Here is a 27669-nt window from a genome sequence, read left to right as displayed (position 1 = left end):
TATATAAATAAAATTATTATTATTATATGTGCAGCCTGTGCTCATGGGCCTGTATGTGAGGGTCCCTTGTGTATAAGGTGGCATATGAGGGGTGTCCGTATACTACTCCTGTGTAAGAGTTTCCTATACTGCTCCCGCCCAGTGGTGATGTGTTAGGGTGCTACAAAACGACAGCGCGTAGATCTGCCATCTCCAGGCTGAGCTGATGCAGTTGCCCTGTCAGAGCCGTGATAGAATCCATAATGGATAAAAAAAAATGGTTTAAGTCAGAGCTAATGTCACGACTGTGTCAGGTGTCCCAGGACCAAGGGCTCCTTTCCTGTCCCTAACACTAGGGGGCGCCCTAGCTCGCCCTGTTCCACGGATTACTTCTGATGGTGAAGATGCAGACGCCACGTACCTTGCCTTAGCTCCTGAACCGACCTCAGTCTGTAACCTTCCCCCACACAGTGAAGAGGGGAGTAGTAGTGTACCGTAATACACCAACCAGAGTAACAAGGTAATACGAACAAGAGTGACGAAAAATACCAAACAAACTCACATATAACAGAGGAATGAACTGGAGAGTGGAGGATGGGGTTAAACCGAAGTAGGAGAAGAAAGGGAAAAATCTCACACTCAAAACCTCACAACAGTCACAGATAAATACACCAAACACGTTCTTCTAAAATAACCAACTACCTCCAGCCATGCAGCATAAGCCAGTGCTAGCCAGGGCCCAGATTATATAGGAGATGGGAGTGGCTAACAGTGCACAGGTGAGAGCCTTAATGCAGGAGCTCTCACCTGAGCAGATTAACCCCTGCACTACTAAAAGAAATTTACACCGTTTAATCTGAAGGTGAAGTGGTTCTAATCCGTGCAGGAGTAGGAGAAATCAGACACTTTTTGGCTTCTGTCTGTTGCAGTAACCCCGTGACAGCTATCAAGAAAAAAAATTCAAACTTCAGGATTGTGATTTTTCTGTTTCCGAAGGTCCCAAAAAAATGCAGTAAAAGCTATTAAAGCATAAGAATGGCCCAGAATGGTGTCAGTAACACGACACTGTCTCCGCAGCCGCGCACGTCTGAGAACAAGCGAACGGGCCTCAGCACACAGCGACAAAGCCCCTAAAATAATAATAAAATCAGACGACATCCTGTGTGTCCGCCATTGTCCTGTGTCTCCACCGTCGTTGTCTCCATTATCCGCTGTGTCTCCACCGTCGGTGTCTCCATTATCCGCTGTGTCTCCGCCGTCGGTGTCCGCCATCGCCCGGTGTCCCCGCCGTCCTGCAACTGACATCGTCCGGTGTCTCCGCCGTCCTGTGACAGACATCATACTGTGTCTCCGCCTTCGGTGTCTGCCATCGTCCTGTGTCTCTGCCGCGTCCTGTGTCTCCACAATAGTCCTGTGTCTCCGCCATCGTCCTATGTCGCCGCCATTGTCCTGTGTCTTTTCTGCCGTGTCCGACATCGTCCTGTCTTTTCTGCCCTGTGTCCGCCATTGTCCTGTATCACCGCCATTGTCCTGTCTCCGCCATCGTCCTGCGTCGCCGCTATCATCCTGCGTCTCCATCGTCCTGTGTCGCCGCCATTGTCCTGTGTCTCCGCCATCATCCTGCGTCGCCGCCATCATCCTGCGTCACCGCCATCAGCCTGCGTCTCCATCGTCCTGCGTTGCCATCGTCCTGCATCTCCGCCATGGTCCTGCGTCTCCGCCATTGTCCTGTCTTTTCCGCCCTGTGTCCGCCATCGTCCTGTGTCGCCGCCGCCATCATCCTGCGTCTCCATCGTCCTGCCTCTCCGCCATTGTCCTGTGTCTCCGCCATGGTCCTGCGTCTCCATCGTCCTGTGTCTCCGCCATCGTCCTGTGTCGCCGCCATCGTCCTGCGTCGCCGCCATTGTCCTGTGTCCAACATTGTCCTGTGTCACCTCCATGGCTCCATCGTCCTGTGTCGCCTCCGTCGTCCTGTGTCCGCCATCGTCCTGTGTCTCCTCTGTCGTCCTGTGTCTTTTCCGCCCTGTCTCCGCCATCGCCATGTGTCTCCGCCATTGCCCTGTGTCTTTTCCGTCCTGTGTCTCCGTCTCCGCCATCGTCCTGTGTCTTTTCCGTCCTGTGTCCGCCATCGCCCTGTGTCTCCGCCATCGCCCTGTGTCTCCACCATTGCCCTGTGTCTTTTCCGTCCTGTGTCTCCGCCATCGCCCTGTGTCTTTTCCGTCCTGTGTCTCCGCCATCGTCCTCTGTGTTTTCCGTCCTGTGTCTCCGCCATCGCCCTGTGTCTCCGCCATCGTCCTGTGTCTTTTCCGTCCTGTGTCTCCGCCATCGCCCTGTGTCTTTTCCGTCCTGTGTCTCCGCCATCGTCCTGTGTGTTTTCCGTCCTGTGTCTCCGCCATCGCCCTGTGTCTCCGCCATCGTCCTGTGTCTTTTCCGTCCTGTGTCTCCGCCATCGTCCTGTGTCTTTTCCGTCCTGTGTCTCCGCCATCGTCCTGTGTGTTTTCCGTCCTGTGTCTCCGCCATCGTCCTGTGTCTTTTCCGTCCTGTGTCTCCATCGTCCTGCGTCTCCGCCATCGCCCTGTGTCTCCGCCATCGCCCTGTCTTTTCCGTCCTGTGTCTCCATCGTTCTGTGTCTTTTCCGTCCTGTGTCTCCATCGTTCTGTGTCTTTTCCGTCCTGTGTCTCCATCGTCCTGCGTCTCCGCCATCGTCCTGTGTCTCCGCCATCGCCCTGTCTTTTCCGTCCTGTGTCTCCATCGTTCTGTGTCTTTTCCGTCCTGTGTCTCCATCGTTCTGTGTCTTTTCCGTCCTGTGTCTCCATCGTCCTGCGTCTCCGCCATCGTCCTGTGTCTCCGCCATCGCCCTGTCTTTTCCGTCCTGTGTCTCCATCGTTCTGTGTCTTTTCCGTCCTGTGTCTCCATCGTTCTGTGTCTTTTCCGTCCTGTGTCTCCATCGTTCTGTGTCTTTTCCGTCCTGTGTCTCCATCGTTCTGTGTCTTTTCCGTCCTGTGTCTCCATCGTCCTGCGTCTTTTCCGTCCTGCGTCTCCGCCATCGTCCTGCGTCTCCGCCATCGTCCTGTGTCTGCTCCCGCCAGAGAATTGCATCACTAGCGATTCACAGCACAAGAAACGCTGTGAGGAAACATGGACCAATTGCATTTTTTCACCATTTTTCAGCATTTTCAACATTTTAAGGAAACAATGTCAAAAGTATAACGCGTCCTACAACAACCCCTGCGGCTGCGGCCACAGGAAGGAAAGCAGCAGCTGTAGGAATAGAGCGAATACTGGCAGCGCTGTAGATCACACTGTGCTTCCGTCCGGTGTCCTCTCCTCCTGCGGTCACTGTGGGCGCGGAGCTCAGGCTGCAAGTCTATTCAATGACAGCAAGCAGGAAAATGACGCGACTGGGCGGAGACACGAACATTTATGTGTAGACTAGGTACATTCTTATACGGCTCCGCCCTTTCTGTTGAGTGACAGGTTCATTCTCCGCCCCCTTTTGCTGTGTGACTTCATGGTCACAAGACTCTGACGCTTTGTAACCAGCTGATTAACGTCATCACACGCCCCTTGTTTTGGCTCCACCCCCGATACTTAGACCGGCGTCTTACTGGCTGAGAGGCGGGTGACGTCATGTAACAACAGGAAGTGGAGAGCTGCAATCACCGGAAGAACCTGGACGAGTTCAGAGCCTGAGAGACCGGACCGGGAGACGGAGGGACATGTCCAACATGGAGAGTATCCTCCCCGCGGCCTGGTGAGCGCGGACCGACACCCGTGCGTGTGTAGCCGTCACAGTAGCTCCCGTGCCTGCCCCTATGGCTAGCCCCTCTGCCTGACTTCTGTGACTGCAGTGCCCATATAGCTCCTCCACCCCTGTAACTGCCCTCATAGCTCCTCCACCCCTGTAACTGCCCTCATAGCTCCTCCACCCCTGTAACTGCCCCCATAGCTCCTCCACCCCTGTAACTGCCCCTTTACTTGCCTCTATAGCCTCTCCGGCCCTCCGGACGTGGCCCTGTAGCTCCTCCGACCCCCGGACGTGGCCCTGTGGCTCCTCCGGCCCCCCGGACTTGGCCCTGTGGCTCCTCCGGCCCCCCGGACGTGGCCCTGTGGCTCCTCCGGCCCCCCGGACGTGGCCCTGTGGCTCCTCCGGCCCCCCCGGACGTGGCTCCTCCGGCCCCCCGGACGTGGCTCCTCCGGCCCCCCGGACGTGGCCCTGTGGCTCCTCCGGCCCCCCGGACGTGGCCCTGTGGCTCCTCCGGCCCCCCGGACGTGGCCCTGTGGCTCCTCCGGCCCCCCGGACGTGGCCCTGTGGCTCCTCCGGCCCCCCGGACGTGGCCCTGTGGCTCCTCCGGCCCCCCGGACGTGGCCCTGTGGCTCCTCCGGCCCCCCGGACGTGGCCCTGTGAACTGGGTGGGCCCTTCACTTATTGCCTGGTGTATCTGCCCCTCGTGGGTGGAGCTCTGGTCACTATGTCCCATCGCAGAGCCGTTCTTGCCTCTATCTGCCGCATGTGATGGGAGCCCGGGCTCTGCACACGGCTGTAGCCATGAGAGCTAAACATTTCCAGTGTGCTGCTCAGCGTCCCCTCATGCTTCATATATCTGTAATAGAGGATTATTGGGGGGGGGGCAGTGAGGACTGCTGGCTGACAACAGAGAGGAATAGAATGCATTTAACTGCACAGTTAATGGAGGCAAATGACAGTTTAGTCTCTTCGCATGATTCTTCACCTGGTGGGGAGCCGTTATTTCCTGAGGACTGTGCAGCCTGTATATCTGCACTGAAATAATGTAACGGATGTTCAGCTGTGAGAATAATTTAGTCGGGACAAAATGACGCACTTTACTGACAACAAACAGAGATCTTAAAAATGTTGCACTTACATTGTATTAAGACGTGTAAAATGTATCCGCTCTACATCCTCCTGGATACAATGTGTCCCCCCCCACTGCGTCCTCCTGGGTGCCGTGTATCCCCCCCCACTCCATCCTTCTGGATGCAATGTATCCCCCACACTACCTTCTCCTGTATACAATGTGTCCCCCCACACGCCATCCTCCTGGATACAATGTATCCCCCCCCCCACTCCGTCCTCCTGGGTGCCATGTATCCCCCACACTCGCTCCATTTGTCCTCCTAGGTGCCATCAATGGGAGGGGGAGAACCAAACAAAAGACAATCTCAAGGTCCACAGTAGAGTGCATATAAAATTGCTTTAGTTAATATTTTTAACAGGCAAGGATAGGTGTGGACAAACACATAACATTCAGCATCCAGCCTGTACAGTAGGGGCGTATCGGACCATGAGAGGTCCCTTTAGGCTAACTGAACACATAGTAACATCAATATACACTATGTTGCAATTTATTATGCAAATGACATTTTTCTCTGATTTTTCTAAATGGTCGGTGCCAATGACAGTCAGTCTAATAAAAGTAATTACCCGTTAGAGTATACATCGAATTTTATTGAATAAACCTCCCAATGATAACAGTATAATCTCCAAAATGAATACAAACTTAAAATGCACTGTTCCAAATTATTAGGCACAGTAGAATTTCTAAACATTTGATATGTTTTAAAGAACTGAAAATGCTCATTTGTGGAATTTGCAGCATTAGGAGGTCACATTCACTGAGCAAAAAAGCTATTTAACTCCAAAACCTCCTAACAGGCCAAGTTACATGGTAACATAATAATAATAATAATTTTTATTTATATAGCGCCAACATATTCCGCAGCGCTTTACAATTTAACAGTTTCAAACACAACAGTCATAGGTAACAATGTTAACAATACAGTAATAAAGCAAAATAAGACAAAATAGGAACGCTTCTTTGATATCACCTTCACAATTCCTGCATCCATTGAGTTTCTGCTTGTATTTCTTTGCATGAAGTCAGAATAGCCTCCCAGAGCTGCTGTTTTGATGTGAACGGCCTCCCACCCTCAGAGATCTTTTGCTTGATGATCCTCCAAAGGTTCTCTATAGGGTTGAGGTCAGGGGAAGATGGTGGCCACACCATGAGTTTATCTCCTTTTATGCCCATAGCAGCCAATGACTCGGAGGTATTCTTTGCAGCATGAGATGGGGCATTGTCAGCATGAAGATGATTTTGCTTCTGAAGGCACGTTTCTGCTTTTTATACCATGGAGGAAAGTTGTCAGTCAGAAACTCTATACACTTTGCAGAGGTCATTTTCACACCTTCAGGAACCTTAAAGGGCCTTGCCAGCTGTTTCTCCATGATTCCGGCCCAAAACATGACTCCTCCACCTCCTTGCTGTTGTTGCAGCCTTGTTGGGACATGGTGGCCATCCACCAACCATCCACTACTCCATCCATTTGGACCATCAAGGGTTGCTCAACACTCATCAGTAAACAAGACTGTTTGAATATTAGTCTTCATGTATGTCTGGGCCCAATGCAACCATTTCTGCTTGTGAACACTGTTTAAGGGTGGCCGAATAGTAGGTTTATGCACCACAGCAAGCCTTTGAAGGAGCCTACACCTTGAGGTTCGAGGGACTCCAGAGGCACCAGCAGCTTCAAATATCTGTTTGTTGCTTTGTAATGGCTTTTTAGCTCTCTTAATCCGATGAACTTGCCTGGCAGAAATCTTCCTCATTATGCCTTTATCAGCACAAACACATCTGTGCTCAGATACAGCCACAAATCTCTTAACACTACGATGATCACGCTTAAGTTTTCGGGAAATTTCTAATGTTTTCATCCCTTCACCAAGGCATTGCACTATTTGATGCTTTTCAGCAGCAGAGAGATCCTTTTTTTTTCCCATGTTACTTGAAACCTGAGGCCTGCTTAATAATGTGGAACATCATTTTTAAGTAGTTTTCCTTTAATTAAAATCACCAGGAAAACTAATTATCCCATGTGTTTAAGATTGATTTCAGTGATCCATTGAGCCCTGAGACACAATACCATCCACGAGTTTATTTGAAAAACAGAACAATTAAATCTTTATCACACTTAAATCCAATTTGCATAATAATTTGGAACACAGTGTATATAGGTACAATCCGAAATAACAAAGTGTGACCCGTAGCTGCAGGTGTCAGGTAAAGCTTGCTATTTTTACACTATAGGCTATCGTCTAATATATATCCATAGGTGCCAGATATATAAGCACCACAATCAGAGAAGTATATAGTACATTATTTACCTGAGACAGTACACCAGTAAGGGGCTCGAATGGTCCGCACGCCCCTCAACGAGCATTTCGGAGAAGCACTTTCGTCAGGGGACATGATCCACTATAGGCTATTGTCTAATATATAAGAATAGCAAGCTTTACCTGACACCTGCAGCTACGGGTCACACTTTATTTCAGATTGTACCTATGTATATTAATGTGTACTATGTGTCCAGTTAGCCTAAAGGGACCTCTCATGGTCCAATACGCCCCTACTATACAGACTGTGTGCTGAATGTTATGTGTTTGTCCACACCCATCCTTGCCTGTTAAAATATTAACTAAAGCAATTTTATATGCACTCTACTGTGGACCTTGAGATTGTCTTTTGTGTGGTTCTCCCCCTCAACTTGATTGTTAGGCTATGTGCACACGTTGCCGATTTTGCTGCAGATTCGCAGCAGTTTTCCATGCTGTGTACAGTACCATGTAAACCTATGGAAAACCAAATCTGCAGTGCCCATGCTGCAGAAAATACAGCGCAGAAACGCTGCGTTGTATTTTCCGCAGCAGATCAATTCTTTGTGCGAATTCTGCAGCGTTTTACACCTATTCCTCAATAGGAATCTGCAGGTGTATCCTCTTGGATACACTGTATCCTCCCCCCCCCTCCATCCTCTTGGACACACTGTACCCCCCTGCGCTCAGTGTTGGGGCTGGGGTAAACTGCTTGTCGTCATGTGATGTCAGGGCGGATCATGTGACTGTGGCCGGCAGATGGGGGTGGGGCAGGAGCCGGCAGAGCAGGGTGAACCGGTTATTACAAATCAGCTCTATTAATAGTGAGGGACAGGGCGATCTGCGCAGCTGCGGCTCCTCGGGGTTCCCCGCTCCCTTCCCCCACCTTCTGTAGTCATAGTCTAGTAACCCTTACCCTGCCGGACAGTCAATATTTACACCTCCGTACATGTGGTGTGTGGGGCCATATATGCGGCATTTTCCAAAGAGGCTCGGACCCCTGCAGCGGCAGTGACTCGGACGGGGTTATTATTGATTGTGTTGTGTCTGGCGCTGGGGCCCGCGCCTCGGATGTGATGTCTCCGCTGGTTGATTTCATTCCTTAACCCTTCGATCAGAACAACTGTTTAACCTGAAGTTTGCAGCTAAAGAACTGAATCGGAACGCCAAGAAATGCGAGAAAGAGGAGAAGACGGAGAAGGCCAAAATCAAGAAGGTGAGAGGTATAATGAGGGGTCTGAGCTCCGGGACCCCCGCCGTGCTCCCTGCAGTGCCTCTTCTATTGTGTATATAGGAGCACAGCGCCACAAGATGGTTGGGGCTGGTACTGCAGCTCATTCTGTTAGCATCGGGCTCAGCAGATCGTACAGACAAGTCCGCGCCGTCTGTAGCCGAGGGGGGGGGGGGATTGGGGTCCGTGCTGTCTTTAGCCTGGGGGGGTCCGCGCCGTCTGTAGCCCTAGGGGGGGACTGCGCCGTCTGTGGCCGGGATGCCGCGGCGTCTGTACAGGTCACTGCTTACACCTCTTCTCTCTCCTCCAGGCTATACAGAAGGGCAATACAGAGATCGCGAGGATACACGCGGAGAACGCCATCCGCCAGAAGAATCAAGGCATCAACTTTCTGCGGATGAGTGCCCGGGTGGACGCAGTGGCAGCACGGGTGCAGACGGCCGTCACAATGGGCAAGGTTGGTTGCATCTGAGTTTTGAGTTTATGAAATAATTTCCCTTCTTGGATTCAGACTCTTGAGACATTTGCATTTGATAGAGGTGAGGACGTGACGGGCGTAGCAGAAATCTGCAGACATTCTCTAAACGCTCCAGTCACATCCAGAGCTGCATCCAGAGCTGTTTGGTCACATCTTTGATATCGGAGTGGAGCTGCTCTGGATCTAAGTGGAGAAAATAATAAAATCCATAGAAAAGTACACAGATTTTTGTTTTTCTTCTAATTTCCCAGAATGCTCCCTGCCCCCATTTTGCGCCATTTAATTTGTTGATTTCAGGTGACGAAGTCGATGGCGGGAGTGGTGAAATCAATGGACGCCACATTAAAGAGCATGAACCTGGAGAAGGTGTGTGGGGGGAGGATGCAGTCACTGTGTGCGTGGTGCTGGTGTGTGCAGCGGCCGTGTGCGTGGTGCTGGTGTGTGCAGCGGCCGTGTGCGTGGTGCTGGTGTGTGCATGGTGCTGGTGTGTGCAGTGTGCGTGCAGCGGCCGTGTGCGTGCTGCCGTCGTGTGCGTGCAGCCGCCGTGTGCGTGGCGCGGGTGTGCACATCCGTTTTCGCCTCTCAATTTTCGTTGTCCTCTGTCCGCAGATCTCCGCTCTCATGGATAAGTTTGAGCACCAGTTTGAGACGCTCGATGTTCAGACGCAGCAGATGGAAGACACGATGAGCAACACGACGACGCTGACCACGCCGCAGGTATAAGATGGCGGTCTCTTGAAGAGAGGAGAGAGATTCGCCCGTACTCTGAGCTGCCAGGGTCATCTGACTCTCTGCTGCACCACAAGCGCCCCCTGTGTGTGCAAGGGACCTGTGTTAGTCGTCCCGGCAGCCATGCTGGTAGCACTTAGTGCATCAGACATTACTACATGTGGTTGTGAATTGTGATGTTTTCTCTTACAGAACCAGGTGGACAATCTGTTACAGGAGATGGCGGATGAGGCCGGGTGAGTGACAGTCATCTGTGCAGGCGGCGTGTAATATTACAGCATAATAATATAACGCTGCACCCAGACCAGAGGAGCAGCTGTAATATAAGACGTCGCCCTACAGGCACTGGACCGACAAATCCTGAAAATCAAAGACAAACTATAAATTCATGCATACAGTCCATTACTCTCTGTTATCAGCCATCCAAGCTAGAGACGGGCAACTGGAGTGTTATTTAATAGCATAAGTGACGGGAAGTGTAGAAACCTCTCTGCCCCCCATAAACCTGCTAGGTATTACACAGCTGCAGTGCTGAGACCCTTCTATATGTGACTGGTATCAGCCCCTTATAACGCTCTAGTACTGATATAACCTCCAGACATTACACCATATGTGACTGATATCAGCCTCTTATAACGCTCCAGTACTGATATAACCTCCAGACATTACACCATATGTGACTGATATCAGCCCCTCTTAGGCTAGGTTCCCATTGCGTTAATGGGATAGCGCTAACGGACAGCGTTGCACGGTGAAATTAACGCCGTGCACCGCGTCCGTTAGCGCTCCCATTGTCGGCAATGTTAGAGCGCATTGCTAGCGCGTGTCATTTTCGGCACGCGCTAGCGATGTGCCGGTGTTTTGTAGCGCGCCTCGGACGCTGCTTACAGCGTCCGCGGCGCGCCAGAGGTCCGTTCCCCGCTCTCACAGATCGGGGATCTGCGAGAACGGGGACGTTAACGCGACCCCTGAACGCGGCCCCGAAAAAGACATTGCGTTAGCGCAATCCGCTAGCGCTCGCGCTAAACGGATTGCACTAACGCAATCTGAACCTAGCCTTATAACGCTCCAGTACTGATATAACCTCCAGACATTACATCATATGTGACTGATATCAGCCTCTTATTACGCTCCAGCTCGCGGCTCCACTTCTCCTCCTGTCTGTAGTCTCTGTAGCGGACTCCGGACTTTCTCTTAGTGTTCGCATCTTGTTTCTTTTCCAGCCTTGACTTGAACATGGAGCTTCCTCAGGGACAGACCGGATCAGTAGGAACCAGCATCGCTTCTACAGAACAGGTAAAGGGAGGGACGGAGGAGACCGAGAAACTGACCCAAGTGTAACCCTGTCTGATTACTTACATCCCATCCTAGGAAGGAAGGAAAATCGCCAAACAGAATAGGTTGTATTGCACTCCAAAGCTGCACTCGTCACTAAATAGCTTCACAGCTGAAATCTCTCAGCATTCCCTGAATGTTCAGCATCTTCACAGAGCTTCTTATGATCTGTAGGAAAAAGGGGGACTGCCTCTCCTTCCAATATGAGAGCTAAGCTGTGAGGGGCAGTCTGTCCACAATACTTCCAATAGCTAGTGGCAGAGAATAGTGAGTGCAGCTCTGGAGTATAATACAGGATATAACTCAGGATCAGTAATGTAATGTACAGGTCCTTCTCAAAAAATTAGCATATAGTGTTAAATTTCATTATTTACCATAATGTAATGATTACAATTAAACTTTCATATATTACAGATTCATTATCCACCAACTGAAATTTGTCAGGTCTTTTATTGTTTTAATACTGATGATTTTGGCATACAACTCCTGATAACCCAAAAAACCTGTCTCAATAAATTAGCATATTTCACCCGTCCAATCAAATAAAAGTGTTTTTTAATAACAAACAAAAAAACCATCAAATAATAATGTTCAGTTATGCACTCAATACTTGGTCGGGAATCCTTTGGCAGAAATGACTGCTTCAATGCGGCGTGGCATGGAGGCAATCAGCCTGTGACACTGCTGAGATGTTATGGAGGCCCAGGATGCTTCAATAGCGGCCTTAAGCTCATCCAGAGTGTTGGGTCTTGCGTCTCTCAACTTTCTCTTCACAATATCCCACAGATTCTCTATGGGGTTCAGGTCAGGAGAGTTGGCAGGCCAATTGAGCACAGTAATACCATGGTCAGTAAACCATTTACCAGTGGTTTTGGCACTGTGAGCAGGTGCCAGGTCGTGCTGAAAAATGAAATCTTCATCTCCATAAAGCATTTCAGCCGATGGAAGCATGAAGTGCTCCAAAATCTCCTGATAGCTAGCTGCATTGACCCTGCCCTTGATGAAACACAGTGGACCAACACCAGCAGCTGACATGGCACCCCACACCATCACTGACTGTGGGTACTTGACACTGGACTTCAGGCATTTTGGCATTTCCTTCTCCCCAGTCTTCCTCCAGACTCTGGCACCTTGATTTCCGAATGACATGCAAAATTTGCTTTCATAAGAAAAAAGTACTTGGGACCACTTAGCAACAGTCCAGTGCTGCTTCTCTGTAGCCCATTTCCTGCACACGCCTGTGCACGGTGGCTCTGGATGTTTCCACACCAGACTCAGTCCACTGCTTCCTCAGGTTCCCCAAGGTCTGGAATAGGTCCTTCTCCACAATCTTCCTCAGGGTCCGGTCACCTCTTCTCGTTGTACAGCGTTTTCTGCCACATTGTTTCCTTCCAACAGACTTACCATTGAGGTGCCTTGATACAGCGCTCTGGGAACAGCCTATTTGTTGAGAAATTTCTTTCTGGGTCTTACCCTCTTGCTTGAGGGTGTCAATGATGGCCTTCTTGACATCTGTCAGGTCGCTAGTCTTACCCATGATGGGGGTTTTGAGTAATGAACCAGGCAGGGAGTTTTTAAAAGCCTCAGGTATCTTTTGCATGTGTTTAGAGTTAATTAGTTGATTCAGAGGCCATGTGCACACGTTCAGGATTGTTAGCGTTTTTTTCGCGTTTTTTCGCTATAAAAACGTGATAAAAACGCGAAAAAAAACGCTTACATAAGCCTCCTATTATTTACAGGGTATTCCGCATTTTTTGTGCAAATGTTGCGATTTTTTCCGCGAAAAAATCGCATAGCGGAAAAAAAAGCAACATGTTCATTAAAAATGCGGAATTGCAGGGATTCCGCACACCTAGGGGTCCATTGATCTGCTTACTTCCCGCACGGGGCTGTGCACACCATGCGGGAAGTAAGCAGATTATATGCGGTTGGTACCCAGGGTGGAGGAGAGGAGACTCTCCTCCACGCACTGGGCACCATATAAGTGGTCAAAAAATAAGAAATAAAATAATAAACAGTCCTATACTCACCCTCGATGTATTCCCGCCTCCTCGCACGCTGCCGTTCGGTTCCTGTAGCTGGTGTGCGCTGAAGGACCTCGCCGAATGACGTCACTGTCCTGTGATTGGTCGTGAGCGGTCATGTGACCGCTCACGTGACCGTGACGTCACGGGAGGTCCTGTGCGCACAGACCAGCTAGAAGAGGAGCCGGACGGCCGCTGAGGAGATGTCTGGGTGAGTATAAGCATTTTTTTTATTTTTTTTATTATTTTTAAACATTCTATCTTTTACTATAGATGCTGCATAAGCTGCATCTATAGTAAAAAGTTGGTCACACTTGTCAAACGCTATGTTTGACAAGTGTGACCAACCTGTCAGTCAGTTTTCCAAGCGATGCTACAGATCGCTTGGAAAACTTTAGCATTCTGCAAGCTAATTACGCTTGCAGAATGCTAAAAAAACGCGAAAAAAACGCAAAAAAAAAATGCGGATTTCTTGCAGAAAATTTCCGGTTTTCTTCAGGAATTTTCTGCAAGAAATCCGCAACGTGTGCACATACCCAGAAGATTAGGGTAATAGGTCGTTTAGAGAACCTTTTCTTGATATGCTAATTTATTGAGACAGGTTTTTTGGGTTATCAGGAGTTGTAGGCCAAAATCATCAGTATTAAAACAATAAAAGACCTGACAAATTTCAGTTGGTGGATAATGAATCTATAATATATGAAAGTTTAATTGTAATCATTACATTATGGTAAATAATTAAATTTAACACTATATGCTAATTTTTTTGAGAAGGACCTGTATGTACACAGTGACTGCACCAGCAGAATAGTGAGTGCAGCTCTGGGGTATAATACAGGAGGTAACTCAGGATCAGTAATGTAATGTATGTACACAGTGACTGCACCAGCAGAATAGTGAGTGCAGCTCTGGGGTATAATACAGGATATAACTCAGGATCAGTAATGTAATGTATGTACACAGTGACTGCACCAGCAGAATAGTGAGTGCAGCTCTGGGGTACAGGATTATGGAGGTTGTCTGTATAGTCGTTACTGGCTGATGATGTAATGCTTCTGCTGATCTTATACTTTCTGTGTTTGCAGGATGAGTTGTCGCAGAGACTCGCCCGTCTACGTGATCAGGTGTAGGAGTGCTGCCGCCTGCGTACGTGCGTTTCTTCCTCACCTGTGTATATGTGGTACATACCTGGATATGTTTTTTTTTTTTTTTTTTTTTTTTTTTTTTTTTTTTTTTTGCATCGTTACTCCACATACAGACACTTCTTCACCGATCGCCTGCTTGATCTCTCTGCCTCGTTGACAGGACTGTTCCGCTCAGAGACAGTAGGGGGCAGCGTTTGTGTCAGCTTCGCCCCTCCCTCATCATACACCAATTATATTTTAATTTCAATCCATTAAAAGCCGTACAAGCCCCTCCCCCTTGTCACATGGGCAACATTTACGCCTGAACACTAAGCTACACAGGCGGCTGCGCTGTGGTACTGGTAGTGCTGGTGGTGTGATCGGCAATCATCGCTGATCCGTGGTTATGCTGGTGGCTTCTGATCCTGTGAATGAACGCTTCTTATAATTACTGGGCTTCTCTCCATGTTTCTTTATAGCAGTTTCTCATCTTGATTGATTGTTTCTTTCATGATGATCTCCAGGGCTGCGCTCTGCATCCTGGAGGGGTGATTGATGCTCTGCTGTGTGCTCTGTCTGGCTCCGCAGGGCTGATAGCAATGGTTGGCTGCTCTCTGATACGCCCGTGTGTGTCTCCGCATCGTCCTCCTTCACCCCTCTATCCTGGGCCTTCTTACGTACGGGTTCAGTATTTATTTTGTCTGTGTCTTGATCTTTCCTCTCGTTCTCTGCTGCGCAGCTTTTAATAAACTGTTTTCATTATGTCTGCGGAGGCATCTTTATTTACGCTGGGTCCCGTGGTCTGTAGCTCTACGCCCTCCAGGTGATGGGGACATATCTATGCAATGGAGCCATGGAAAAAGAAAATCTCCGAGAACTGCCGCAACAATTAATGCACCCCCTAATATCGCATAGATCTAATGATGGCCCTCCGTGCCAGTCTGCTGCAACAAAAGCATTGCACCATCTAGTTTTTGGAGGGGTTCAGTGCTTAGAGAAGGTGTCGTTAATTTTTTTTTTTTTTTTTTTTTCTTTTCACTTTTATCCCTGGTATCAACAAATGGGAATGGCCTATAAATCTATAAGATACGTTCTTCCTGCAGGTGCAGATAAGTTACTATAGCTGTAAGGAATGGATGGACAGCATGGATCTGGTGGGGAGATCTGTCCGCTGACCAGTAGCACTGGATGAAGTTGGAGTAATGTGAAGAATTGTTCTGGTGATCAAGATCAGAGGAGGTTGTGATGGATCATTGAGGAAGGGATCAGAGGAGGTTGTGATGGATCATTGAGGAAAGGATCAGAGGAGGTTGAGAAGGATCATTCTGATGAAAGGATCAGAGCAAGTTGTGAAGAATTGTCCTGATATATCAACACTAATTAAAATGTACAAAACCAAGTGTCATAAAGAATTGCAGTGCATCTCTAAAAATCGGACGCTGTATTTGATCCATATAGGATCTGATTTTTTGCACCTGTTGATTTGGTTGCGGAATTAACCCTGTGCATATGTATGGAAACATCTCCCGTGTGATTATTCCCTACATGGTTCGGGGTCTGTAGAGTCGTGTCTACACCTGCAGTCTCTGCGCTCCGGTCTATGACGACATTATCATCATCTTAGGGCGGCAACAGAGTAATGAAATAATTGATTCATTTTAGGGTTAATGAAAGAAAGGATTTATGATGGTTTTTCATCATCATCATCATTATTTTTTTTTTTTAATATAAAGTTTGGTAAGCGATTCTACTGGAAAATAATAATAAAAATAATTTTTTAAACCATCTTTGTTTATAGAAAAAAAACTAGTGACAGAACAGGTCGGCCGCTGCTTGTAACTGTTTTTGTCAAGCGAAAATCCTTGTGGCGGAGTTCTATTAGTTGTGTGCGTTTATCTGCACCTGGGAAAGCTGCGCCGCCTCCGGTGATGCAGGACGACGGTCGTGGGACTAAATAACCAGCACTTCTGTCAGTTCTCAGACTGGATTTACAAAATTTGATGCAGATTTTCCTGCAGATCTATGGCTTGTGCTACATGCTGCGTCTCGGGGTGTTGAAAACTTCTGCAAGGCACAGATTAGAAACTGCTAATTGTTGGCATGCGAATCCACGCAGAAAATCTGCAATAAATCCCGAACATATCGGTGCTTGACATCCGTGTGCCATTAATTTGGTCACCGATGATCTGCATGAAAATAACAGAGACGGGTCGGACTTTGAGCTTGACTAGATCTGTAAAAAAAAAAAAAACTGCACGTGAGCGATTAGTTGGGTTCTTTTTTTTTTTGTTTGTTTTTTTGCATACGAGAGAAACCGTAAAATCGGACCCATGGACCAAAGATGGATGGAAGTCAGATCCACTTCTGCATAAGTGATAAAATCAGAGTTGTGAGTGAGGCCTTAGACCCCTGCTCAGGAGCATAGAAAAGCTGGGTGACAATCACTGCAGGGGCCATAATGGCTGCTGTTTTCTGAGGAACAGCTCGGACAGACCAGGCTCTGATGCTGTTGGGAGGTGCACATCGCCCTTCCAGTCACCTCTTTTTCATGATTTCTTAGGGCCCCCCTAAATCCTCAAGTGACCCCCGTGTTACTCTCCAGTGTGCGCCAACTTTCCGTGGCCCCGTCCCAGGTACATCATGCGGCGTGCAGACTTATGGCTGCAATCAGTGTAATTGCACAAATTAACCTCTGGGTTTGTGGCTTTTATCCAAGCGTCCGATGTAAGAATGTAAATAAGGTATAAGACCCCCGTCCGCTCGGCCCGTGCCTCTGATCTCGCGCCAGGTGAATGACTCCTCTTTGCACTGGAAAATCTCTGCTTTTAATTTCCATAATTTGGATGTGACGAGTTCTGTAAACCTCTAGCCAGTAATGAATAACCCCAGTCCAGTCATTAACTGCTAACTGTGGAGAAGGAACTGGGAGTCAGCTGCTCTGGGATTTCTATGCTCTTGTATCCCCCCCCCGTACGTGCGAATGTGTCACCCACGACCTTCATTATCACCATCAACACCAGTGACTCCAATGATGGAAGAACACAGTGGAAATTATTGCACATGATGTCAGGACCATACGCGATTTAAACAGATTGGATCCGTCATCAGCAGCCAGCAAGACGCAGTCATTAAAAAAAAAAAGGGGACACAGGAAGTGGGTCCCCCCCCAAATATTAAGCTGCTTGGGATGCGGGGTGTTTGCACTTGTCTGTCTTGTACCTTATGGATCATAATGGTGCTGTTGATGGATCCAAAAATAAAACAGAGACCATAGTGGCCCCTCCATGTTACAGGCAGCTCCGCAGTGTGAGAGCCCTGCAAACAGCTCCTCCTCTCTGCTTCTTGAAATAGCGTACAGTCAGGGCCCTCAGGATGGAGGAATGATGGGCAGTGTGTAGACGGGGCCCCTGGCATGGAGGAGTAATATCCAGTGTGTAGACGGGGCCCCCAGGATAGTGGAGTGATATCTGGTGTGTGGTTGGGGTCCCTGGGATGGAGAAGTGATGTCCGGTGTGTAACGGGGCTCCAGGATTGAAGAGTGATGTCCGATGTGTGGACAGGGTCCTCGGCATGGAGGAGTGATGTGCGGTGTGTAGACGGGGCCCCCAGGATGGTGGACTTTTGTCTGGTGTGTAGACGGGGCCCCTGGCATGGAGGAGTGATGTCCGGTCTGTGGACGAGGTCCCCAGCATGGTGGAGTGATGTCTGGTGTGTAGATGGGGCCCCAGGCATGGTGGAGTGATGTGCGGTGTGTAGACGAGGCCCCCGGCATGGAGGAGTGATAACCAGTGTGTAGACGAGGCCCCCGGATGGTGGAGTGATGTTCGGTGTGTAGACGGAGCCGCCGGCATGGAGGAGTGATGTCTGATGTGTAGATGGGGCCCCCAGGATGGAGGAGTGATGTGCGGTGTGTAGACGGGGCCCCCGGCATGGAGGAGTGATGTCTGGTGTGTAGATGGGGCCCCCAGGATGGATGAGTGATGTCCGGTGTGTAGACGGGGCCCCCGGCATGGAGGAGTGATGTCCGGTGTGTAGACGAGGCCCCCAGGATGGTGGAGTGATGTCCGGTGTGTAGATGGGGTCCCCGGCATGGAGGAGTGATGTGTAGATGGGGTCCCCGGCATGGAGGAGTGATGTCTGGTGTGTAGACGAGGCCCCCGGCATGGGGGAGTGATGTTCGGCGTGTAGACGGAGCCGCCGGCATGGAGGAGTGATGTCTGATGTGTAGATGGGGCCCCCCAGGATGGAGGAGTGATGTGCGGTGTGTAGACGGGGCCCCCAGGATGGAGGAGTGATGTGCGGTGTGTAGACGTGGCCCCCGGCATGAAGGAGTGATGTCCGGTCTGTGGACGAGGTCCCCAGCATGGTGGAGTGATGTCCAGTGTGTAGACGAGGCCCCCAGGATGGTGGAGTGATGTCCGGTGTGTAGATGGGGTCCCCGGCATGGAGGAGTGATGTCTGATGTGTAGATGGGGTCCCCGGCATGGAGGAGTGATGTCTGGTGTGTAGATGGGGTCCCCGGCATGGAGGAGTGATGTCTGATGTGTAGATGGGGTCCCCGGCATGGAGGAGTGATGTCTGGTGTGTAGACGGGGCCCCCGGCATGGGGGAGTCAGGTCCGGTGTGTAGACGGGGCTCCTGGATAATGGAGTGATGTGCGGTGAGTACATGGGCCCCAGGATGGAGGAGTGATGTCCGGTGTGTGGACGAGGTCCCCGGCATGGAGGAGTGATGTCCGTTGTGTAGACGGGGCTCCCGGATGATGGAGTGATGTGCGGTGAGTACATGGGCCCCAGGATGGAAGAGTGATGTGCCGTGAGTACATGGGCCCCTGGGATGGTGGATTCTGTGCCGTGAGTAGACGGGGCCCCCATACAGTGCATTATTATGTGGCGTCTTGTGTGACATCTCAGCATCTGGCAATGTCGTTTTCGCGGGGTCTCGATGAATGACCCCCGTGTCACTGTAATTGAATTCTGCGTGTCGGCCGCAGACGGGGAGGGGGAAGTAAATTCACATTATTTACCTGAAAATCAATTACAGCGAAGTCCAAGGGGATAAGTGACAGCAGCAAGTGTGCAGCACCAGACCCCCGGCCGCTGACCTGATGCCACCCAGGACATGAAAGTGGAGGCCGTGACCGAACCTGAGAAACTCTGACTGTAAATCATCGGGCTGTGTGCGGATGATGATGATGAAAGCTCCGGATCGTAGTTATGGGGGGTTCTGCTACCATCTCATTCTCTGAGCCCCCGCCCCGCCTGATACATTGTAACAAGGGAAACCCGAACATCATCCTCTGCGATCACTCAATAATGCGGCTGAAATATATGACCACAGGTGGGAGGATAAGTCACATGGGAAAAGAGACCCAAGACATCTGCAGGTCAGGCTCCACCGATCCTCAGTATTCCCCCTGCTACATTGTAGCAAACACTGATGTCTCCCCTAATGTGCGGGCAGGACAAAGAGGCGACTTACAGCATGAGAGACATCTCAAGGATAAAGGAAAGAGCTGAAGTAATTTTCTCCAAACTCAATGAAAGATCCACATCTCTTTATACATAAAATACATCCGGATCAACCCGAGAGGAAAGAAAACACCTCATCCTGTACTGATCCTGAGTTACCCCCTGTATTATACCCCAAAGCTGCACTCACTATTCTGCAGATGAAGTCAATGTTTACATACATTACATTACTGATCCTGAGTTACATCCTGTATTATACTCCAGAGCTGCACTCACTTTTCTGCTGGTGGAGTCACTGTGTACGTACATTACATTACTGATCCTGAGTTACCTCCTGTATTATACCCCAGAGCTGCACTCACTATTCTGCTGGTGCAGTCACTGTGTACATACATTACATTACTGATCCTGAGTTACCCCCTGTATTATACCCCAAAGCTGCACTCACTATTCTGCAGATGAAGTCAATGTGTACATACATTACTGATCCTTAGTTACATCCTGTATTATACCCCAGAGCTGCACTCACTATTCTGCTGGTGCAGTCACTGTGTACATACATTATATTACTGATCCTTAGTTACATCCTGTATTATACTCCAGAGCTGCGCTCACTATTCTGCTGGTGCCGTTACTGTGTACATACATTACATTACTGATCCTTAGTTACATCCTGTATTATACCCCAGAGCTACACTCACTATTCTGCTGGTGCAGTCACTGTGTACATACATTACATTACTGATCCTGAATACATCCTGTATCTCTTTTTTATTATAAAAGTACAAAACAAAGCTTACAGACAAACTCAATAACAAAACAAATTATTCACAGTCCCCAAAAGTCCAATGTCCAGCAGATTTATACAAACAAAATGTTCCTCCATTTCATTAATGCCCCCCAGCAAGGGAAGAGACCTCAACCTACATCCTTTTTTCTCTCCCCTTGTACCTTCTTCCCTCATACACACATACCCATGCATTCACCCCGAGAAAAATAAAGAAAAGTCGGCCAACTGCCCTAAAGAAAGCAAATAGGCCACCTGGCCAAAACTTAATCATATATTTTATATATATATATATATATATTTTTTTTTTTCTTTTTCTCCTAAACTAAACCACCACCATTCCCCCAAAGGTCCCACGAAAGTTTGTGGCCTATCACACCAGGTCCCACGAGAGTTTGTGGCCTATCACACCAGGTCCCACGAGAGTTTGTGGCCTATCACACCAGGTCCCACGAGAGTTTGTGGCCTATCACACCAGGTCCCACGAAAGTTTGTGGCCTATCACACCAGGTCCCACGAGAGTTTGTGGCCTATCACACCAGGTCCCACGAGAGTTTGTGGCCTATCACACCAGGTCCCACGAGAGTTTGTGGCCTATCACACCAGGTCCCACGAGAGTTTGTGGCCTATCACACAAGGTCCCACGAGAGTTTGTGGCCTATCACACAAGGTCCCACGAAAGTTTGTGGCCTTCACTATACAACAAGGTCCACAGAAGTTTATGGCCCTTTTATCCTCTTCTTGGCATCCCGCCGGACGTCCATTCTCCAAAACCCATCCCCCCACCCCCCAAGAAACCCCCCACCCCACCTAAACTAAATCCCCCCTACACGCATCATAGTACACATGTAACATATATACAACCTTATAATAACATATAATCAATAATAACATAATAATAACCAATACACACCTTAACCATGACCAAAGAACAGGCCCAAGTTCAATGCTTGCAAGCCCTATACCCGGGTTACCAATTACAAAACAAAAATCTATAAGTGAGGGTTACAGCCCACCACCAGGAACTGGAGACCATAGAAGCTCTCACCCTAATCTACCGCACATCACCCTGACCCTCCCTAACAACACAAAAGAGAAAATCCTGTCCCTATAGCTCTACCAATCTCTCCCTACCTGCCCCTACCTGTCCCTCACTGACCCTCACTACCAACCTAATACTAACTACCTGTCCCTAAAGACTGTCCCTATCTGTCCCTCCCTGTCCCTACACATCTATCTGACCCTACAAAATAAAGATAACAAGATAAAAAAGACTAAAGGTACCGTCACACTAGGCGATATCGCCAGCGATCCGTGACGTTGCAGCGACCTGGATAGCGATATCGCTGTATTTGACACGCAGCAGCGATCTGGATCCCGCTGTGAAATTGCTGGTCGCTGCTAGAAGGTCTGCACTTTATTTGGTCGCTAGGTCGCCGTGTATCGCCGTGTTTGACAGCAAAAGCAAGGATACCAGCGATATTTTACACTGGTAACCAGGGTAAACATCGGGTTACTAAGCGCAGGGCCGCGCTTAGTAACCCGATGTTTACCCTGGTTACCAGCGTAAAAGTTAAAAAAACAAACAGCACATACTCACCAGCGCGTCCCCCAGCCTCTGCTTCCTGACACTGACTGAGCGCCGGCCCTAAACTGAAAGTGAAAGCACAGCGGTGACGTCACCGCTGTGCTGTTAGGGCCGGAGCTCAGTCAGTGTCAGGAAGCAGAGGCTGGGGGACGCGCTGGTGAGTATGTGCTGTTTGTTTTTTTAACTTTTACGCTGGTAACCAGGGTAAACATCGGGTTACTAAGCGCGGCCCTGCGCTTAGCAACCCGATGCTTACCCTGGTTACCCGGGGACCTCGGCCTCGTTGGTCGCTGGAGAACGGTCTGTGTGACAGCTCCCCAGCGATCAAACAGCGACGCTGCAGCGATCGGGATCGCTGTCGCTATCGCTGCAGCGTCGCTTAATGTGACGGTACCTTAACTCAACCCTATCACAGGCACACAGAACCTAACTCTCCCTAGGGCACATTAAAGGAGAAACCCCTCCAAAGAAGAGAGGCCCTCCCTGCACCCAGCCTCTCAAACTGCAGCAAGCGCACTTTTGCCAGGTCACCCAGGATGTTCCTAATCACCTCTTCCCTGGGGAGGACTTTCCGCTGAGTAGACACTAGACACCGTGCATTCCACGTGTGGAACCTAGTTACTAAACTAACTAAGAAAACAGTGCCCCGATCTCGGCCACCAAGGGACCTGAATGCCCCATAGGCCCACTCCGCATAGGAAAGGCCTGCCAGCCTAGGCCAGCCAATGGAAGCACCCACCCTGCTGTAGACCTCTGTATTAAAGGGACACCGAAGCAGGAAATGCTCCATGCTTTCAAGCATACCGCCACACTCTTCGCGGGGACAATCCCGGTCATCAGAGCATCTGCACTTCAGGTTGTCCCTCACATACAGCTTCCCATGGAAGCAGCGCCAAGCCAAGTCCCAAAACTTCAAGGGGATCCGCTTAGAGTTCAATAACCCGAGCCCCACCTCCAGATCCCAGCTTGGGCAATCTCTGAGCGCCAGGGGCTTCTGAAAGTGGGTCAACAGGACCCTATTGTCAAGTAACCTTCTCGACATGGTCCTGATCTCCCACACTCCCAGACCCCACCGACGGATCACCTTCAAAACCGGGGTAGCATAAGCCGGAAGATGCCCATGAGGTGTTCGAAGGTCCTTTACCTGCCCTCCTGTCTCCCATTCCTGGAAGAAAGGCCGAAACCACCCCCTACAGGAGAATACCCACAGAGGAGCCCTCTCTGACCAGAGGTTGGCGATGTTTGCCTTAAGAAAGGTGTTTACTAGAAACACCACTGGGTTGACCATACCCAACCCTCCTAGTCTCCTCGTGCGGGACGTGACCTCCCTCTTGATTAGGTTCAGCCTATTTCCCCATAACAATTGGAAAAACAGGCTGTAGACCCGTGTCCAAAGAGGTTCTGGCAAGATGCAGACGCTGCCCAAATATATTAGCAAAGGAAGCAAATAGCCCTTGGCAAGACTAACCCTTTCCCTTAGGGTCAAAGACCAACCCTTCCACTGATCCACCTTCTGGGCGGCAATCTTAAGTCTGCCCTCCCAGTTTTGCTGGGGATAGTCCCCCGGGCCGAAACTGATGCCTAATATTTTTGCTGTGGCCTGAGGCCCTGGAAGGGTGTCCGGGAGATCAAAACTTGGATCTCCCCCTCCCAGCCAGAGACTCTCACACTTGTCCCGGTTGATCATGGAACCGGATGCCACCGAGTAGCGTTCAACCTCAGACATCACCCAATCTGCCTCCTCTCTCGAGGATACAAAAAGGGAAACATCATCAGCATACGCCACTACCCTCAAGGCGGCCTCTGGCTCCGCCTGGTCCATCCTGACTCCCACCAACGGTCCACGCTCCACCCTCCTTAAAAGGGGGTCGATCGCAAACACGTATAACAGCGGGCTCAGAGGACAGCCCTGGCGGACACCAGACCTCACCTCAAAAGGGTGTCCGACCCAACCGTTCACGAGCGGAAAAGTCTCTGCCCCATTGTATAAAACTCTCAACCAATCAACAAACCTCCCAGGCAGACCATACCTCAGAAGGACGGACCAGAGGTACTCATGGTTAACCCGGTCAAAGGCCTTCGCCTGGTCTAAGGACAGCAAGTATCCCTTCCAGTGACCTGCCCTGCCCTGCTCCACTGCCTCCCGGACACCGAGCACAGCACTAAATGTACTGCGGCCTGGAACAGAGCAGTGCTGGGCCCCCGAAAGGAGCCGGGGCGCAAACTGCACCAACCGATTAAAAAGCACCTTTGCCAGAACCTTTCGGTCCGTATTGAGAAGCGCTATGGGACGCCAATTCTCAATACGGGACGAGTCTTTACCCTTTGACAGGATAATCAGGGCTGACTTCCTCATTGAACTGGGTAGAATGCCCGAGGAGAGGCACTCATTAAAAACCTCAGTCAAGAGGGGGACCAAAGAGTCCCTAAAAGTCTTGTAGAACTCGGATGTTAAGCCATCCGGACCGGGCGACTTTTTGGGCCGGAGCCCATCAATCGCCCGTCTCACTTCCTCTTCCCTGATTGCTTCTGCCAAAACATGAAGAGAGGGGTCATCCCCTGGCTCAGGGATGGTTTCAGTCAGGAAAGCCGACATCTCATCCCGATCAGGATCCCTCCTCCCCAAGAGGTGCAAGTAGAAGGATCTGACCACCTCCAGGATCCCTGATTTGGATCTGTTCAGGGACCCCGTACTGTCAATCAGTCCTCTCACCATCTTACAATTCACTGACAACCTGCAGTTTCTGTAAGGGTCGGGCGAGCGGTACCTCCCGAAATCCCTCTCAAAAACCAAGGATGTGTGCCTATCATACTGGCACCCCTTGAGCAAGGTCTTCACCCTGGAGATTTCCTCTCGGTCCCCTCCAGTCGAGACGAGCTGCTCGAGTTTCCTCCCCAGCTCCCGATACAGGCGGTACCTGTTCAGGCCCCTGAGGCTCGAGAGCTGACGGAAGAACCCCGCGACCCTTCTTTTGAAGATCTCCCACCACTCAGACTTACTGCTACAAAGACCCAAGAGAGGTACCTGGCTCTGAAGAAATTCCTCAAAGGACTGTCTTACTTCCGCCTCTTCCAGAAGGGACGAATTCAGCTTCCATAGGCCTCTCCCCATCCGGGGGGTCTCTGTAACATTCAAAGTAAAGAAAATGAAACAGTGATCGGAGAACTCCACCTCAACAGCGGACACTGCAGAAGAGACGGCTTCCTCCTTTAAAAAAAACCTATCTATCCTAGACCTACTGCTTCCCCTAAAAAAGGTGAAACCCCCGTGACCTGGGGTGTGCCGGATGTGGACATCCACCAGGCGAGCTTCGCTTACTATGCTATTCAAGGCTACGCTATCATAAGCCAGCCGGTCTCCGGGGCCTCCCCTATCACGGAGTCTGGTTACAGTATTAAAATCCCCACCGAAGACCACCTGCCGGCTCGTAAAAAGATAGGGCTTGATCCTCAGGAAGAGACATTTACGGTCCCACTTGGATTGTGGGCCATAGATATTGATGAGCCGAAGCTCCTGTCCCCTCATGAAGACGTCAAGGACCAAACATCTCCCCATTTCTACCTCGATCACCCGTCTGCATTCCACCTCCACGGTCTTAAAAAGGACCGCTACCCCGCTATACGGCTCGGCCGCAAGAGACCCATATGAGGGCCCACTCCTCCATTCCCTCTTTGCTTTGTAGATGGACCCCAGGTCCGTTAGTCTGGTCTCCTGCAAAAATAAAATATCAGCCTCAACCCGGGTGAAAAAATCAAAGGCCGTAAATCTAGCCGTATCTGACTTTATGCTGGCGACATTAATCGACGCCAGAGTCAACGGGGTAGGTTCCGCCATCATGGGTGATTGAGTTAGATGGCCTGTTTTTTAACCGTACCCCCCGATTTCCTCTCCCCTTCTGAGGAGGAGCCCGACTCACCCCTCCTCTTTAAAGATACCGAGGTGTCCATATCCTCCTTTATAGCACTGGATTTCCCAGAAATAGATTCCTTGCCCCTGGACCCCGAGGTAGTCCCCCCTCCAGAGGAGTGTGAATCCCCCGGAGGACAGACCTCACCACTCCCCGAAGGCACCCCAGATGTTGCGACCGGCCCCTCACCCCCGACCTCCGACACAGCAGAGTCATCGAGGGCTTGGAACCGATTGGAGAGGGGGATCAGAGGGGAGTCAGCGAGCCCTTCCGTAGGCACCCCAGTGGCCAGGGGGGGGGGCTTAGATTTTTTAGCCTTGTTCTTCCTCTTCTTCCGACTCTTACCGGTACGATTGTCACCCGTTTTTTTAGGCTGCTCCACCACCTCTTCATCCAGACTTTCATACTGGGAAGAGTTATCAGAAGCAGCCAACTCCTCCCTCTCCATCCTCCGGATCTCCTCGCTCACCGCCTTCTCCCCCAGGGCCTCAGAGGCTTCGGCTGCCGTCTCCAGGGTGGGGGCAGTCATCACCCCAGTTGCCTGAGGCTTATCCTGCCCCCTGCCCTTACGGCTCCTCACCTGTTGCCACTGGTGGGCAGATGTACCAGCCTCGCCTTTCCTCACCGACCCCTCAGCTCCCCTCATGCCTCCACCCTCAGCCACAGCAGAAGTTGCACCACCGGGGACCCCCCCTTGGCTCCCCCCTGCCGGGCCAGAGATGGTGCTGGAAAAGGAACACAGAAAAGTGCACACAGCAACCTGTCCTACCTTGGAGCCTTGTTCCGGACGCTGTTATTATTATGTGAAGAGGGAGCCGCTCACCGTGCTGGTCACATTACAAATATACTTAATACCCCTTGAGAAAGGCAACTTAATGCCGAAACGTTGGGGATACCATTATACGTCTACAATTGTGACCGCTTTTTTCTTTTTTCTTTTTTATGGCATCCCGCTGTCTGTTGAATTGAAATAAATATACACTTACTGTTTATTTTTGGTGTGCCGGAGTGATTTATAAAATATATCCAGCCAAAAGGCCAAGTCCACCACTCTTCCCTCTACTTCGATCGTCCGTTCTCCCTTTTTGAGGGCCTCCAGGAAGCGGCGCCGCAAAACGCTATCCCTGAGGTCCAGAGGCTATCCCTGACTAGACCCTGGGGCTCCAGCCACCACCCCCGAATAACTCCGAGAACCTGTGGCTGGGGGGGCAGATGGACCGGCCCCCTCCCCCCTTCTCCCACTACCATCAGACACTGTACTCACACTTGCCACCTTAGGCCGGTTTCACACGTCAGTGATTCCGGTACGTGAGGTGACAGTTTCCTCACGTACCGGAGACACTGACACACGTAGACCCATAAAAATCAATGCATCTGTTCAGATGTCATTGATTTTTTGCGGACCGTGTCTCCGTGTGCCAAACACGGAGACATGTCAGTGTTCGTGGGAGCGCACGTTTTACACGGACCCAATAGAGTCAATGGGTCCGCGTAAAACACGGACCTCACACGGACATTCTCCGTCTGGGGTCCGTGTGCGTGCAGGAGACAGCGCTACAGTAAGCGCTGTCCCCCCCACATGGTGCTGAAGCCGGTATTCATATCTTCCCTGCAGCAGCGTTTGCTGTAGAGAAAATATGAAGAATAGTGTTAAAAATAAAGATTTAGGTGTCCACCGCCCCCCCACCCCCTGTGCGCCCCCCCGCTGGTCAGAAAATACTTACCCGCTCCCTCGCTCCTTCCTGGTCTGGCCGCGCCTCCTACTGTATGCGGTCACGTGGGGCCGATCATTTACAATCATGAATATGTGGCTCCGCCCCTATGGGAGGTGGAGCCACATA

General features: G+C 50.3%; 1 protein-coding gene across 1 annotated transcript; it reads left to right on the top strand.

The window, feature by feature from the left end:
- Nucleotides 1-3558: 3558 nt before the first annotated feature.
- Nucleotides 3559-14840, top strand: CHMP1B (charged multivesicular body protein 1B). Its single transcript, XM_077286433.1, has 8 exons — nt 3559-3714; nt 8272-8369; nt 8695-8841; nt 9160-9228; nt 9472-9579; nt 9784-9827; nt 10815-10887; nt 14036-14840. Exons 1-8 carry the CDS (start codon nt 3699-3701, stop codon nt 14078-14080), a joined length of 600 nt encoding a protein of 199 aa, XP_077142548.1. The 5' UTR covers nt 3559-3698; the 3' UTR covers nt 14081-14840.
- Nucleotides 14841-27669: the final 12829 nt, after the last annotated feature.

This window comes from Ranitomeya variabilis, chromosome 2 (genome assembly GCF_051348905.1).
Source record: "Ranitomeya variabilis isolate aRanVar5 chromosome 2, aRanVar5.hap1, whole genome shotgun sequence".
NCBI classification, from domain to species: domain Eukaryota; kingdom Metazoa; phylum Chordata; class Amphibia; order Anura; family Dendrobatidae; genus Ranitomeya; species Ranitomeya variabilis.
The sequence above is the reverse complement of the archived record's forward strand: the minus strand, read 5'-3'. Positions and strand labels throughout refer to the sequence as shown.